The sequence below is a fragment of the Sinohyriopsis cumingii genome, chromosome 15, assembly GCF_028554795.1.
Source record: "Sinohyriopsis cumingii isolate HCF-2022 chromosome 15, ASM2855479v2, whole genome shotgun sequence".
NCBI lineage: Eukaryota > Metazoa > Mollusca > Bivalvia > Unionida > Unionidae > Sinohyriopsis > Sinohyriopsis cumingii.
This window is the reverse complement of record NC_142975.1, coordinates 2,231,296-2,249,751: the sequence shown is the minus strand read 5'-3', so window position 1 is coordinate 2,249,751 and position 18,456 is coordinate 2,231,296. Positions and strand designations below refer to the sequence as shown.

The window sequence follows — 18,456 nt, the reverse complement described above, 5'->3', positions numbered from 1 at the left end:
TAGGACTTCGTGCTATATTTATTCTTCTGCTTCTGAAACTTTCACATCGACTGTAACACCGATCACACACACACACACACACACACACTCACACACACACACACACACACACTCGCACACACTCAGAGATCGAAGCAGTGACCCATAAACAACAAAGTGATGATGTTTGATATTTTGTTTGGATGTCTCCTGCTGACAAAAATAAGTCATGACAATGACCGGAGATTTGATTCGCATTATAAAAACCAAATAATCAAAAATACACTTTTAACAAAGGTTATTTATCAAATGGACAATCGAATCGTTTCTTGCCACTGGATGGGATCATTCAATCCAAGAATTAGAAGACATGCACAGTTGTTGTTGTTGTTCTAGGATCTAACGCCATTTTTCAGCACAAGATAGGCTATACATGGCGGCCAGTATAACTGGTGGAGGAAGAACCCTGTAAAACCCAGGGAAAAACCACCGACCCACGAGAAGCTACTGGCAGGCTTTCCCACGTGACATGCACAGAGAAGTGTTAAAGATAACTTTGTATTCGACTAATGCACAGCGAGCGACCCAAATGGAAGACAATGTGGTTAAATGTCAACTTGATGAAGTGAAATTGCACTGGAAAGGATATCCACCTGGCTTTATTTCTTGGATTACTGCTTCACAAGACGTCTTCAGTAAAAATAAAAAGAAGTGACCATCGTGTCCTTAAACACGGCATCTCCATCTTCACCTTAGTCTTCCTTCAGGAACTACAAAAACATTCTCTGTTGGTGCCCTGTGGAGAACTTATTCCTGAAATTTTAACCATCTTTCTCAGCCAAATCTGCGTTGTGTCATTGGAGCAGCAATTGCAAATTTGAGTTTGCAACAATGAGACAAGCAATTGTGGACACTTTTGCTCAGTATCTGTATTATTTATCTTCTTCCCAGTCCATTCCCTGAAATATACTACTAATGGTAACAATACCAGCAGCCTTGATCTCAGCGCGAGTCACCATTCCTCCAGTCACATATATACTCTTGACAGTAACAAAAACAATAACTGTACTCTTGCGGTCAACGCTAGTCACCGCAACAATTCTTCCGTCAGTGCAACAACACCACTCTTTTAGAACATTTGGAAAATCATTCTCCTTTCACATCGAAAGACTTCACCAAAACCAGAAACTTATTTTGTTTAACCTTATCGAGTTACATTTCTATGTATGTGTTTCCCAACATGTATTTACTGTCTGACAGCATTTAAGAACTACTAAGAAACGCTAAGAGCTCTAGAAATCAATACGTTTTAGATACTGATACGAAAATCTTTTGCAAAGCACTTTAATTAAAGTTTAAAAAATGTATATGGTATACGGATATAAACCTATCCTAAACACAGTCGTCTTAGTGAGCGGCTCGCATTTCAGAGAGATTTCCTTGTGTATTTTCTTCCCCACCGATAAGAACAAAAAGTTTATCCTTTCTGCAGTATGATACTGAGCCAGAGGTGACCTATCACTGTTAGGAATATTGCATAGTCCATATGATACTGAGTCAGAGGTGACATATTACTGTTAGGAATATTGCATAGTCCGTATGATACTGAGTCAGAGGTGACATATCACTGTTAGGAATATTGCATAGTCCGTATGATACTGAGTCAGAGGTGACATATCACTGTTAGGAATATTGCATAGTCCGTATGACACTGAGTCAGAGGTGACATATCACTGTTAGGAATATTGCATAGTCCGGATGATACTGAGTCAGAGGTGACATATCACTGTTAGGAATATTGCACAGTCCGTATGATACTGAGTCAGAGGTGACATATCACTGTTAGGAATATTGTATAGTCCATATGATACTGAGTCAGAGGTGACATATCACTGTTAGGAATATTGCATAGTGCGTATGACACTGAGTCAGAGGTGACATATTACTGTTAGGAATATTGCATAGTCTGCATCATGTCAATATTTAATTACAAGACTTCTAAATACCCGTAAGAATCACTGTCATGCTTATAAGAAAGTCTTTGGTCAATACTTAATTACAAGACTTCTAAATACCCGTAAGAATCACTATCATGCTTATAAGAAAGTCTTTGGTCAATATTTAATTACAAGACTTCTAAATACCCGTAAGAATCACTATCATGCTTATAAGAAAGTCTTTGGTCAATATTTAATAACAAGACTTCTAAATACCCGTAAGAATCACTATCATGCTTATAAGAAAGTCTTTGGTCAATATTTAATTACAAGACTTCTAAATACCCGTAAGAATCGCTATCATGCTTATAAGAAAGTCATTGGTCAATATTTAATTACAAGACTTCTAAATACCCATAAGAATCGCTATCATGCTTATAAGAAAGTCATTGGTCAATATTTAATTACAAGACTTCTAAGTACCCGTAAGAATCACTATCATGCTTATAAGAAAGCCATTGATCAATATTTAATTACAAGATTTCTAAATACCCATAAGAATCACTATCATGTTTATAAGAAAGCCATTGGTCAATATTTAATTACAAGACTTCTAAGTACCCGTAAGAATCACTATCATGCTTATAAGAAAGCCATTGATCAATATTTAATTACAAGATTTCTAAATACCCATAAGAATCACTATCATGTTTATAAGAAAGCCATTGGTCAATATTTAATTACAAGACTTCTAAGTACCCGTAAGAATCACTATCATGCTTAAAAGAAAGTCTTTGCGAGTTTAATGACGACTTTAAACCATAAATTAATCAGAATGGTAAAGTTCATCGGCAATCACAGAGCTACGGTTGCTATTTAAAGTGAACGGTTCTGTCCACAGCTTTCTGTTTTGCCATATATATTCTACCAGATTTCACCAGTTTTCTTCTGGTTTGGCTTTTTGGCGACACCTTGCATTCTTCTAATAGTATATGTACCATCAGAGGAGATAACAATCTCTGGTTTCTCTTCTCTTGTTTCAGCACTCAGGAATTTCTTAAAGTAAACCCGTTTGTCCTCTTCAGACTTGGTGTGCCATAAAGCCGATTATATTTACTAAATCTTGGAACCAAACTTAGGTTTCCAGAACCGTAGAAAGGCCGCAGCATATATATCGTCTGCAGTCTTACAACTTTGTGTAACTGTAGAATAAGATCATTAGCTTTCCTTGGGGTCCATTTTACAGCAAGCTTGGGGTCCATTTTACAGCAAGTTTCAATTTGTGGTTCATAGACTCAGCACTGTTATTTGTCTACAGTTCGTCTCTCTTGCTGATGCAGTGGTCGGCAATTTTTCTTTCTACATATTGTTCAATGGTTGAAGAAAGTCATCCTGTTCATATCTCAGTCATCAAATTCAATGCTATCATTTGCATAGGCCACTCCAGTAGGGTCAAATATCTCATTGATAATTCCTTATCCTTCATTTGAAGTTACTGGCATTCTGTCAGTCATTAGTTGCTTAAGATATCTTTGATATGCTTAGTACAGAGTTTCCTTCTGGCTTCTGGGAATATCATGTCAATGACATTTGTCAATGTTTTCTCGTCATCAGAGGCTATAAACATTTTGATTTTGCTTATATCAATGTCTAAGGTACCCTTTAGGTGTGAAAAGAATCTGTATGAAAAGGTTTCTCCATCCCATTGTAGCATTAAAGGGCCCAACAGGATTGGAGGATCCTTGGATTCTCTTCTGATAACTTTGTAGCTCTTTATTGTCAAATGACATGATCCAAGATTAAAAGTTATATCGATACAGACCACCCCATCATTTGACTGGTGGAAGGATCTGAAATCTGTTAAATGATCTTCTTTGCAGAGAAATTGATTGATTTGGCTAGGTCTCTGGAATGTATAATTACTGGAACAAAGGGATTTGTGTAGAGAAGCTGAATCACAACTAATACTTCGTCAGCTTCATTTATTCTACCTTTTTACCTCCCCTTTCTGATCTCATTGCTTTATCCTATAATTCCGAAACTGTTCTGTATTCTTGGAAAAATTGTAGAATTATTTAGCTCCTGTATTAGTTTTTCATATGTTCTATTGCATATGTAGCAACTTCATCAACGATATCTTCAGATATGGAACACTCGTCTTCAATGTCTAACATACCATACTTTGGAGAATCACTGTTGCCCATATAAAGGTTTTCGTGATCAGGGTGTTGAGCCAATGAGTCAAATAATTCTTCTGTCCCTCAAATGCTTCTAGATGTTTTGAGTAAACCTGTTTATTGTTACAGCCACTTAAAGCATGAGAACACATTTTATTTCTCAATTTCAGCGAGTATAAAATCAGGCAAGGATTGAGTTATTTCAGTCTGGGACATATTTCTCTTTTCGTTCGTAGTAGTAGCATGCTTTTTCTTTTAAATTTTTTCTTTCAAAACATCAATGTTATTAATGATAAGTTAAAATCCATAAAAAAATAATCAATATTTGAATAGGCTATTTTTGTACTCGACAGAACAGATACTGCAATATTCTGGATCATATAAATGAATGGGTTTTTAATGATCATCAGTTTAACTAGGAACCTCAGGCCGAAAAAGACCATTACAATACATGTATATGATGAAACAACGACCATTAAAACACATGCATATGGTGAAACAACGACCATTACAAATACATTAATATGATAAACAACGAGAACTCGCTTTTCAAGGCACGGTAAAAATATTCGCGATTATGAAATTGCTGAAATGAATATCATGGTATCCGTTGTTTTCACGTGATGTCACAAAACGTGTGTACTTCCATATCAGCCATTTTGAGTCCCTAGCCACGCAAACCGGCACCTAATAACATTGTTCTTCTAGCATATTTCCGAATGCAAGTCCCAGTTTTATGCGTAAAAATATAATAACACATCACATTCTGTTGTGCATGTCAACCGCACGAGACCGAATGCGTGAAGTAAATGTCCTTATCGACAGTTAAATCAGATTAATATCTTGAATATACATGATGACTAATGTTGACAAAGGTTTGTTAGGCACTCATAATGGCGGCGCAAGGTGCACGCACGTTGCATTGTGGGTATTTGCGTACTCGGTCGTGACGTCTGTGAAAACAACCCATATCGTGAAACCTGTATGCGTTGTTTTCTCCGACGTAACGATTCTGTACACAAATACCCACAATGCATATTGCGCATACCTTGCGCCACCATTTTGAGTCTCTAACAAACCTTTATCAACATGAGTCATTACGTATATTCAAAATAATAATCTGATTAAATTATCAATAAGGATAAATACTTAATTGAAATGATACATAGATTATGCTTGAAATTATGTGCCCCTACAGCATGAAAGTAAAAATAAAACTTTACGTTCCCTGGCTTATACCGAAAGACAGAAAAATCAAGTTTAACCATAACTGAGCATATTGCTATCAAATAGAACTGCAGTTATTAATTAATATAAACAGACAATATTGTTTTCTTTTTAATATTTTGTATGATGTCCCTAAGCTTGTGACCTTGAAAGAGATTATACATTACAATGATCTTTGGGATACAATATCAGTTACGAATTACAATTTCATGGCATGTGTATTATGCCAGAACTTTTATGAACAAATACTTTTCTTGAAAACATGTGCTTGTGCCACAGCTGACAAACCAGTTTTAATAAGTACGGTCAAATATTGTATTTGTGGTGGACAAGATGGACAAAGGCTGATATTGAATGTAAGCCATAACCGTTCAATGAAGTTTCATCTTCAGTGTATTAAAATGAAACATTGGCTTCACAGAGCATGACTTTGTACCGAAAGTCTAAACCGCTTATTCTTGAAATGCTCTTAGGTATATGAAATTATATATTCACGATTGGCTTTTTAACTTGAGCTATAACAAAATGACTGATTTCAGCCCATGTAAATTGAACATCATATGTTTCTACTTGTTTGTGTATCCATTTGTTTATGTGACTGTTTACTGATGGACCTATTTGTTTATGAAAGAATAACAAGGATGGTTGAAATGTCAATGTTTTACTTGAAGAAAAAAGGGAAAATTTACATGTTTCGCCTCGTGCAGTTGACATGTCCAACATAATGTGATTTATTATTATATCCTTACGCACAAAATGAGACATGCTTCATAATTATGTGCGAAGAACAATGTTGTTAGGTGCCGTTTTGAGAATCAAAATGGCAAATATGGAAGTACACACGTTTTGTGACGTCATGTGAAAACAACGGATATTGTTACTTTCCATAATCTGACAACAATATGCATGCTTTTAAGTTCCATTAAGTATTTTAAAAAGTTCATAGTGCCTTTTAGACACTCAAGTAAGTAATTTATGTTTATATATTTTTGTTAAATGTAGGCTCCATTTTCTCCTTGTAGGTGTTGTTAAACAGTAGAGTTGTTGATGATGAATAACTGTGTAAAATAATGCAGGGTAGTAGACATACAGTAGCCTCTTACGTGACAGTCATTTACAACATTTTAACAAAGTTCATGTTCTGTTTTAGTGCTGCTGCTTTTGGTGGTGATGATGATGTTGTTCTTGATGATAATGATCATGTTTATGGTTATTAATTATCTTATATTCCAAGAACAGTAAGCATACATTTACTCTTAAAGCATAGCCCTGACAGAGTTGTCTTTCCTGATACTCCATATATGATTTACCTGTCAACAATATTTATTGATTTTGTGCAGTACCATATATATTTTGTGGGTAGTTTAATGCTTTACTATGTTCATAGTGCCAAATTTTTAGCACTTAGTGCCTCTTAGTGCTTCTTTTTGTTCTTAGTAGTTCTTAATGCTTGTTAGTAGTTCTTAGTGCTTCTTAGTTCTTAGTGCTTCTTAGCAGTTCTTAGTGTTTGTTAGTAGTTTTTAATTCTTCTTAGTAGTTGTGAGTGCTTCTTAGTTTTTTGTGCTTCTTAGTAGTTCTTAATGCTTCTTAGTAGTTCTTAGTGCTTCTTTGATGTTTTTAATTCTTCTTAGTAGTTCTTTGTGCTTGTTAGTAGTTCTTAATGCTTGTTAGTAGTTTTTAATTCTTCTTAGTAGTTGTGAGTGCTTCTTAGTTTTTTGTGCTTCTTAGTAGTTCTTAATGCTTCTTAGTAGTTCTTAGTGCTTCTTTGATGTTTTTAATTCTTCTTAGTAGTTCTTTGTGCTTGTTAGTAGTTCTTAATGCTTGTTAGTAGTTTTTAATTCTTCTTAGTAGTTCTTGGTGCTTCTTAGTTCTTAGTGCTTCTTAGCAGTTCGTAGTGCTTGTTAGTAGTTCTTAATGCTTGTTAGTAGTTTTTAATTCTTCTTAGTAGTTCTTTGTGCTTCTTAGTAGTTTGTAGTGCTTGTTAGTAGTTCTTAATGATTGTTAGTAGTTCTGAGTGCTTGTTAGTAGTTTGTAGTGCTTGTTAGTAGTTTTTAATGCTTGATAGTAGTTCTTAGTGCTTCTTAGTAGTTCTTGGTGCTTCTTAGTAGTTCTTAGTGCTTCTTAGTAGTTCTTAATTCTTCTTAGTAGTTCATAGTGCTTCTTAGTTCTTAGTGCTTCTTAGTAGTTTGTAGTGCTTGTTAGTAGTTCTTAATGCTTGTTAGTAGTTCTGAGTGCTTGTTAGTAGTTTTTAATTCTTCTTAGTAGTTCTTAGTGCTTGTTAGCAGTTCATAGTGCTTGTTAGTAGTTTTTAATGCTTGTTAGTAGTTCTTAATGCTTGTTAGTAATAGGATATAAAAAAAACTGTCAACCAAAGAATACAAAAACCGAGTAAACATCACATCAGATGAGTATGATAGAAATGATATCCACCCAGCTTCAAGTCTTAGATTGCAGCAATGCAACTCATTGACAATAAAAAGAAGCAGAATTCACAAATGTGCCTTTTAGACATTGTGTCACCTTCATTCCCTTCATCACTTCAGAAGCAACAAAAACAATGAGAACAACAGTAAATGTGGTGTGGAGAATATACCCCTAAAACTCAAATGGTCCTTTTGTCAGTTCTTCGACGTGTATTGTGAGATCGGAGTTTGCAACAATGTGGTATCTAAATGTGGACTACTTTACCTAGCATATGTATTGGTTATCATCTGCCCAATCCCTCTCTGAAATATACCTGTAGTAGCAAAGGCAACAATGAAAGACAGCAACAGTATCCACAAACAGAAGATTCAAAGTCACAACAACCCTTTAGACCTGTTGCAAAATCTTCTTTTCACCTCAAGAGGTAAGAACTAATGAACTATGAAAAATCAATTATATTTTAGATTAACCACTGGCAGTTCTTAAGACATGTTTTCCAATAACACTGTTGTTTAAGTGCAAAATTATCTTAAAACTATACAACTAGACCAAGAAGCCCATTCTCAAATGACTTTGGTAAATAAAAATATCATTCATCTCACTGAAGCCTTGAACACTGACACGGAAGAGACCACATTTCTTATAGAAACATCACAGACAAGTGCAAGAACACTTGCACAAAATTGATCTTGGTAGCCAGTTCCAGACAATGTATATTACAGGAGAATTCCTGCAAAATATTATTTTAATGTTCCACATCTCATCGATATGATTTGGAAGGTCTTCAACGTACAGACTTGTACCGATTGAGTAGCATCCATCCTTTCATCATATTTTAATGGACTTTTTTCTCTGCTGATACACTCTTCTCAATGTTTGTTTCCTTAAGTTTCATTGAAAACACACACTTGGCTCACTTGAATGTATTGATCAAGACAGAAAAGAGCTTTCCTGACTATGTTATCGGTAAAAATCTGCATACTGGTGTAAAAGAACCTCTGATGATCAACACAAGCGATTGATTTTCATGCACATATTTGATCAGTTACATTTTGCTACTAGTTAAAGTCTAACAAAAGAATTTTTTTAAAATGCAGTCCTACATGTACATGTACCGTATTTTCCCGCATATATCCCGCAGACGCAGATAATCTGCACCCTCATATAGCCCGCGGGTTTTGGGGTTTTGTGTAAAAAAATCGTTGGTATAACCCACACCTTTGTATAACCCGCAACCATAGATTGATGAACTTTTTGTGTATGTTCACATTGTCTACCATTCTGTTTTTAGAAGGACCGAATTCGTCAATGCTCACACGTGGATGACGAACGATACTACAACTACTACATTTTCACTCACCCGCCCAACATGCAACTTTGTATTCATGCTATCAAGTCAGTTGGCCCTGGTCCATATTCATCCCTCTGCATCAGTTCAAGTTAGTCACCCTGCCTCCACTATATTCCGGCTGGCAGCCGGCAGATTTGAATTTTGAAGCCAGGTACTTGTGAGCCAGATATGCAATGGTGTCAGGTCCTGAGGCTGAATGCCACAATTGTCAATTTCGAATGTAGCTTGCATGACGTCAATTAACTACCGGTATTCAGGCTCGGTACACAGTGCTTGTGCGCGTAGGCTGTCTATAGGAGCTGTGCCTCAACTACAGGCTACATAAACGCGGACATTTCTAAATAATCTTGTATTCGTTTTAATTGTAGATTCGAGTTTAAATAATTTCTTTCTGTTTAATTTAAAAACAGCCGAAACGAAAGTCTTACACAGCCGACTTCAAGCTAACTGCCATTGCGTATGCTGAAGTGCATGGCAATAGAGCCACAGGCAGAAAATTTGATATTGATGAGAGTGTAATCTGAGGTTGGAGAAAAGAAAAAGGAACGTTGGAGAAGATGAATCCACGAAAACGTGCTCGTCGCGGACCTAAAGCAAAATGGCCTCACCTTGAAGCTGACCTGAAGCAGTGGATTGTGGCCCAGCGGGAAAACAACCGACCAGTTTCGACAGTTGCCATCAAACTGAAGGCCAAACTCATGGCGGCAGAGAAGCACATTGATGATTTTAAAGGAGGAGTGCATTGGGTATATAAATTTATGAAGAGGAACCAATTGTCAGTCAGAACATGAACGACCGTCGGCCAACGTCTACCCGAGAATTGGGAGAAGAAGATGGATGATTTTCGTGAATTCGTCGCCAGGGAAATATATTGACATATTATTACGTGTAAAAAATTTGTGATATAGCCCGCACCCTTATATAACCTGCACCCCCCCTGCGGGGTTTGTAAAATCTGGTATGACCCGCGGGATATATGCGGGAAAACACAGTACTTAAATTGGCCTAGATTTTGGTCAGCTTGAGAAAACCATTGCTTTGCTGAGGCTACCAAAGTGATGAGGCTACTCACAGGGAAATAAAAACAACTTTAAACAAGTGACATTGTTACAGTAACGTACGTGTTGTAAACATTTGTGACTTGTTACTTAATCTCATTTAAAAGACCTCCAATCTTTTTTTCTCTGCAAACTGGCATGACTGAATTATTATTTTTATTGTTCATTAGAAATGCCATTTGCTTTTAGAAACAAAACTCCTAATTTGGGGTGCTCCAGATGCATAATCATTGTTCTGTCAACTAAAACCTGATATCTCAGGACCCGGTTATGTTGACCATTTTCGACATCTCAACATAAACAAGATAGCCGAGTTTGACTGTATAAATATATATTTGACAGAAAGAAAAGTGCTTTCCTTGGATGCTATTGATGATATAGAATAAATACTTTTTTATATGCCTTGGTGCAGGCAGACAAGACAATTGGTAACATAACCTAAGGAACAATGATGTAACCTGTAAAATGTACATTATCACACCAATACGCATAAATAATGAGTCATTCAGAAATGTCAAAAGGATGGGCAGAGTATAAAAATTTCTTTTATTTCATCAGGATAATCCACTGTACCAAATCTACTATGCCTTTGTGTATTTGGTAAATCAAAAACTAAACCATCTAATTTTTAATGTACCATACCATATACAACAATCATAACGCAGATAGTGGTGACCCAATGACACATGAAGTGTTACCAGACATCATGAGATTGAATACATACAAAACAATGTAATGCTTACAGAATTATGTTATTGACTGCAGTAACCTTTTTGACTCTTCAGTAAATGTCTTTAAATGTTTTCTATGTCCTGTCATGATGTACTGTATTACATCAGGAGAGCCATCTGTAACAACTCTTTTGTAGCTTCCAAGGGCTGTACTCAAAGTTTCACAAACTTTCTCTAATTCATTTGCAGACTCCTGTAAACAATAAGTGAAACTAGTGGTTTTCAGATTCTTATTACAAAGTTTTGCAAACATTTTCTAAAGATTTTCACAGATATCTTAAAGAAAAGAATTGATTATTAACAAATAATAATAATTTATCTTGATAGCAGTAATTTGACTCTTACAACAAAGTTGTTATGCCAGAAAATGTGAAACGTTCTCCATAGCAATTATATACAATTTTCTGAAATAAACTACATACCTAAATTAATAATTATAAGGTTTTGCAGAATCATATATGATAAAACTAAACAGTGAAGATTCTTTTTCCATTAGAAAACCCCTGATGATAATATTACATAATTAAATGATCATGGTTAGGAATTTATCAATGTCTAAATCTGACCTAACCACTCACATCGTAAATAAAGTGGGAAGGTGGTCAGATCTTAATATCCGACAAACTGGATTTATGACAGGTAAGAACAAATAGGGTCACTTATTATAACAGAAAGACAATGGTATAAATCAGACATAAACTGCATAAGGTATGCAGCTTGAAAATTGCCAATAGTAACTTCTGTAAGTCTGAGATCATAGTGAAACTTAAATAGGGAGGAAAGGGGAGTGTCTTATCACAAGCCACCACTGATTACTGATAACATTAACACACTCTTTGAGTCATTTGATGAACACAGTGTATCAGTCAGTTGACACAAGAACACTGTACAAATCATTTGACACAAGAACACTGTACAAATCATATGATGTAAAATGCTAAAAATCATATGACACAAGAAGACTAAAATCATTTGACAAACAAGAACACTACAAATCATCTGACACAAGAACACTACAAATCATTTGACACAAGAACACTAAAAATCATTGTACATAAAACGCTTTACAAATCATATGACACTAGAACACTGTAAAAATCATTTGACACAAGAACACTGTACAAATCATTTGACATAAAAATACTGTACAAGTCACTTGATAGAAACATTGTTCTAGTTATTTGACATAAAATACTACAAATCATTTGACAACCACTGTAGGAGTCATTTGACAAAAACACATTGTACAAGTCATTGTACATAAACATGCTGAATGAGTCATTTGATATAAGTACCTTGCAAGAGTCACTGAACATAAACACTCTACCCTGTATGAGCACTTTGAAATGAACACTGCAAGAACCATTTTACAAAAAACACTGAGTCACTGACATGTATGCTCTATATATGTCATCTGACACAAAAACACTACAAATACATAAATCATTTGATATAAATCAAACTGTACGAGTCATCCACCATAAACACTATGAGTCTTCTGATAAAACCACACTTAGTAATTTGACATAAAAACAGTACAAGTCATTTGACTAAACACTAACATTTGATATAACAAACTGTATCAGTCATTTGATAAAAAAAATACTGTCATTTGATGTAAACACACTGAATGGGTCATTTTACATAAAAACAATGAGTTATGTGACATAAATACAGGATATGAATAATCAGACATAAACACATCATCGGGACCAGGAATAAATTATTTGTTCGATTATGTGCTATATTTCTGCAATCAGAAGTGAAAAAATCGGGGTGGTAAAGAAAATCTCATATTTGTGAAGAAGGTGATGATCAATTCATTCAATTAACAGATTATGCTACAAACATGAGGACAAAGAGGGCCTGGTTATCACTCACCTGAGCACACACTTTGGTGCACTTAGTTGCAGCATTGTCTATTAAGCTTACAAAATATGAGTGTTTCTGGTTTCATGCCAAATAAAACTGGATCTGAATGCTTGAAATAAGATTTTTAGAAATTCATTCTTCTCTTGGCATTTACCAAAAGTGAACCACAGTGCATGACATATTTTAATTCCTTGCATAAATACCTTTAAAGTATTACTCAACATGATGTTTTTTGTTAGTTAAATATACACTCTATATATGATTCCTAAAATAATTTGTCTCTATTTAATATGACATAACTATCTGTAAAACGAACTGAACACAATTAGCAAACAGCATGTAAAGGCAGCCATTACTGATTCATGCTTTCTAATCTATGTCCAGGAGGTGCTAAACAATATTGCGAGAAAGTGTCATGGTCAAAATAAGTGATGTGTAATACTGTCAAGGTCAAAATAAGTGATGTGATATACTGTCATGGTCAAAATAAGTGATGTGTAATACTGTCATGGTCAAAATGAGTGATGTGTAATAATGTCAAGGTCTAAATGATGTGTAATAATGTCAAGGTCTAAATGAGTGATGTATAATAATGTCAAGGTCTAAATGAGTGATGTGTAATACTGTCAAGGTCTAAATGATGTGTAATAATGTCAATGTCTAAATGAGTGATGTATAATAATGTCAAGGTCTAAATGAGTGATGTGTAATACTGTCAAGGTCTAAATGATGTGTAATAATGTCAAGGTCTAAATGAGTGATGTGTAATAATGTCAAGGTCTAAATGATGTGTAATAATGTCAAGGTCTAAATGATGTGTAATAATGTCAAGGTCTAAATGATGTGTAATACTGTCAAGGTCTAAATGAGTGATGTGTAATAATGTCAAGGTCTAAATGAGTGATGTGTAATACTGTCAAGGTCTAAATGATGTGTAATAATGTCACGGTCTAAATGATGTGTAATACTGCCAAGGTCTAAATGAGTGATGTGTAATAATGTCAAGGTCTAAATGAGTGATGTGTAATACTGTCAAGGTCTAAATGATGTGTAATAATGTCACGGTCTAAATGATGTGTAATACTGCCAAGGTCTAAATGAGTGATGTGTAATAATGTCAAGGTCTAAATGAGTGATGTATAATAATGTCAAGGTCTAAATGAGTGATGTGTAATACTGTCAAGGTCTAAATGATGTGTAATAATGTCAAGGTCTAAATGAGTGATGTGTAATAATGTCAAGGTCTAAATGATGTGTAATAATGTCAAGGTCTAAATGATGTGTAATAATGTCAAGGTCTAAATGATGTGTAATACTGTCAAGGTCTAAATGAGTGATGTGTAATAATGTCAAGGTCTAAATGAGTGATGTGTAATACTGTCAAGGTCTAAATGATGTGTAATAATGTCACGGTCTAAATGATGTGTAATACTGCCAAGGTCTAAATGAGTGATGTGTAATAATGTCAAGGTCTAAATGAGTGATGTGTAATACTGTCAAGGTCTAAATGATGTGTAATAATGTCACGGTCTAAATGATGTGTAATACTGCCAAGGTCTAAATGAGTGATGTGTAATAATGTCAAGGTCTAAATGAGTGATGTGTAATACTGTCAAGGTCAAAATGATGTGTAATACTGTCACTGTCTAAATGATGTGTAATACTGCCAAGGTCTAAATGAGTGATGTGTAATAATGTCAAGGTCTAAATGAGTGATGTGTAATAATGTCAAGGTCTAAATGAGTGATGTGTAATACTGTCAAGGTCTAAATGATGTGTAATAATGTCAATGTCTAAATGAGTGATGTATAATAATGTCAAGGTCTAAATGAGTGATGTGTAATACTGTCAAGGTCTAAATGATGTGTAATAATGTCAAGGTCTAAATGAGTGATGTGTAATAATGTCAAGGTCTAAATGATGTGTAATAATGTCAAGGTCTAAATGATGTGTAATAATGTCAAGGTCTAAATGATGTGTAATACTGTCAAGGTCTAAATGAGTGATGTGTAATAATGTCAAGGTCTAAATGAGTGATGTGTAATACTGTCAAGGTCTAAATGATGTGTAATAATGTCACGGTCTAAATGATGTGTAATACTGCCAAGGTCTAAATGAGTGATGTGTAATAATGTCAAGGTCTAAATGAGTGATGTGTAATACTGTCAAGGTCTAAATGATGTGTAATAATGTCACGGTCTAAATGATGTGTAATACTGCCAAGGTCTAAATGAGTGATGTGTAATAATGTCAAGGTCTAAATGAGTGATGTGTAATACTGTCAAGGTCAAAATGATGTGTAATACTGTCACTGTCTAAATGATGTGTAATACTGCCAAGGTCTAAATGAGTGATGTGTAATAATGTCAAGGTCTAAATGAGTGATGTGTAATAATGTCAAGGTCTAAATGAGTGATGTGTAATACTGTCAAGGTCTAAATGATGTGTAATAATGTCACGGTCTAAATGATGTGTAATACTGCCAAGGTCTAAATGAGTAATGAGTAATAATGTGTAGGCCTAAATGAGTGATGTGTAATACTGTCAAGGTCAAAATGATGTGTAATACTGTCAAGGTCAAAATGATGTGTAATAATGTCACGGTCTAAATGATGTGTAATACTGCCAAGGTCTAAATGAGTAATGAGTAATAATGTGTAGGCCTAAATGAGTGATGTGTAATACTGTCAAGGTCAAAATGATGTGTAATACTGTCAAGGTCAAAATGATGTGTAATACTGTCAAGGTCAAAATGATGTGTAATACTGTCAAGGTCAAAATGATGTGTAATACTGTCACTGTCTAAATGAGTGATGTGTAATACTGCTACCAAAAACTATCGATGTCTGAATGAGTGAGGTGGTGCTCTACAGTTTCGTATTTTGCATAGGGTTAGGATTTTAAAGAAAAAGAATTTATCTGGCTTTCCTCACTGGTTATACTGGCTATTTAAAAAAGACCTTGTATATCTTAGGTATAATTCAAAGAACCTTTAATTCCCTTTATTTTGGTATATGATTGATGGGTATATTATGAGTTATAGAGTATACAGCTTGGCCTTACTCCAGATGTGCACCTTTCAAAAAAGTGCTAGCTCCACTTGGTCATTTTCGTTTCCTAAACTTCAGAGATAAATTGTATAAAAAAGGAGCCGATAACGTTTTTTTACATTTTATATATTTGGTAATTCATTCATTGCACTCTCTGAAGCTGGTATTGTCTAGTCTGGCAAAATTCATTTTTCCTATTTTAATAGCTGCTATGTATAGTGTACTTTAGACTAATTCAGGCTGATTTTTTAGCACAAGGGAGCAGTCATTTTAGTTAGCAATGTGTTTAAATCATGTACAATTTCCAAAACTCCAATATCCAAAGAAATATCATCCAAATTACATTAATGTAGCATAGAGGTATGCAAACATTCTCTCCATTGTGCATGTTTTAAATGCAAACAACTTCACCTTACATATGTCACTCTCTCAAAGACTGGTGGGGTGGGGGGTGTACATTATATTAGCAAACAGGCAAACAAAAAATGCATGTTTTGGATGTACATCTCTGTTTAACAGACCTGCCATTTTAGCACATTTTAATTGTGTTGACTAATTTTCTTAAGCTAGTAAAGAATACAAAGCTTGACTCTAGTCAAATATGATGATAACTAATTTGAGAAAATGGGAGTGTATGAAAACAGGTTTCTGTGATACCAAACTTGAAAAAAGGTTCATAAATCAATAAGCAAAAAATAAATAAAAATACTGAAATGAATAAATTAGTTTATTTCAAACTTTTTTTAATGATTTATCTTGTATTACAATTAAGGGCATGTAATGAAGAAGTGATTATTAAAGTGTCAAGTTGGTATTCTACATCCTTTAAAAGAGAGCTGTATAAAACGGTCAAGTTGGTATTCTACATCATTTCTGGCAGCAGAACAGCTGGTTGTTGATGACACTTTGGGGCCTATAATTTGGTCTGTTTCCTGCAGAGCCATAGAATAACATTCTTATTACACTGTTAGCTTAATCCTTGTACCTTGAATAACTCTCTGGTAACAAAAGCAGGATGTTATGTAGAGGTTTTACTCAATCAGTTATTGCCTCTACCAAAGCAGGTCTAAGCCAGTTTCTGTTTTCTGTTGGCTTTTGAGAGAAGAGTGAGCCTATAGTAAAATCTAGTCATTCAGCTTCCAAATTATCTCCCCTTGTCCAATTCAAGCGCATAAGCTCAATCTCCTTCTAAAAAGGGTCTACACTGATGAGATCATTTGGACATCTGTCATAAAATGAGATTATTCAGGACATTTGTCATAAAATGAGATTATTTAGGACATCTGTCATAAAATGAAATTATTTAGGACATCTGTCATAAAATGAGATCATTCAGGATATCTGTCATAAAATGAGATTATTCAGGATATCTGTCATAAAATGAGATTATTCAGGACATCTGTCATAAAATGAGATTATTTAGGACATCTGTCATAAAATGAGATCATTTAGGACATCTGTCATAAAATGAGATCATTCAGGACATCTGTCATAAAATGAGATTATTCAGGACATCTGTCATAAAATGAGATTATTCAGGACATCTGTCATAAAATGAGATTATTCAGGATATCTGTCATAAAATGAGATCATTCAGGATATCTGTCATAAAATGAGATTATTCAGGATATCTGTCATAAAATGAGATTATTTAGGACATCTGTCATAAAATGAGATCATTCAGAATATCTGTCATAAAATGAGATTATTCAGGGTATCTGTCATAAAATGAGATCATTCAGGATATCTGTCATAAAAGATGATAATGAAAGGGATGCGGCTTGACAAACAAAGTCTTCAGCACCTCCAAAACAACTTGGATAAGCCAATCATTCTTTAGGAAGAAGAGGATGATCCAGATCAAAAACAAATGGAGTCTGGACATGATGAGCACCAGTAGGTGGGAGGGACGTAGGTTTTTTGTCAAGTACTGGGACACTTGGGGGAGAAGAAACCAGTTTTCTTTTGCTATCTCCATGCTTGTCTGCAAAACTGGGAACATGTAGCTGTGTGAAATTTGCTTTACTTTCCTGTCGTATATTTCTTATATCCTTTTGCCAACAATTGTTCCTTCTGAGGTAGACAATATGATAAAAATGGTTGGCAAAGACAGTTGGTGAGGGAATTCCTGTGCTGCCTGCCTCCTAAACTCCTCCATAACCCCAAACATAAGCACTGAGCAGAAAAGCCAGGAATGCAGTTGCAAACTAGTGCAGTTTAAGTGAAGAAGAAAGCATGAGGGTGTTTCTTTTCACTAAATCCAAATTGCAGGCATTAGCCATTATATAATGTTCTAGCCTATTAATTACCATGCCACATAGCCATCATTAATAACCTTGGCTATGTGGCATGCTGATTCCTATATGTAATCATTACATACATTTTTGCTAGGCATAAAATAGAAAAGGGCAACAAATCTAGCAGCGAGGAAGTTACCAGAACATTACTCTTATGCTCTGTCATCTTCTAAAACAGAACAACAGCAATATCTGTATCAAAATTCTGATTTATCTGGTTTTGTGTGGTTTAACACCATTTTTCAGCAGACTATATGCTTTATATGGCAGCAAGTCCAGGAAGAACCCAGAAAAACCTCGAGAAGATCCACCAACCCATGGTTAGCTACCAGCAAGCTTTCTCACATGCCCAC

General features: G+C 34.9%; 1 protein-coding gene across 2 annotated transcripts in view; it reads right to left on the bottom strand.

The window, feature by feature from the left end:
* Window positions 1–10,680: 10,680 nt before the first annotated feature.
* LOC149781121 (alanine--tRNA ligase, mitochondrial-like) overlaps window positions 10,681–18,456 on the bottom strand; it is a 125,291-nt gene continuing 117,515 nt past the window's right edge. For both annotated transcript variants that reach the window (XM_089935228.1, XM_089935229.1), the window contains exon 22: window positions 10,681–11,077. In XM_089935228.1, coding sequence (XP_089791354.1) covers window positions 10,901–11,077 — 177 coding nt within the window. In that variant the 3' untranslated portion in view covers window positions 10,681–10,900. The remainder of the gene's footprint in view (window positions 11,078–18,456) is intronic.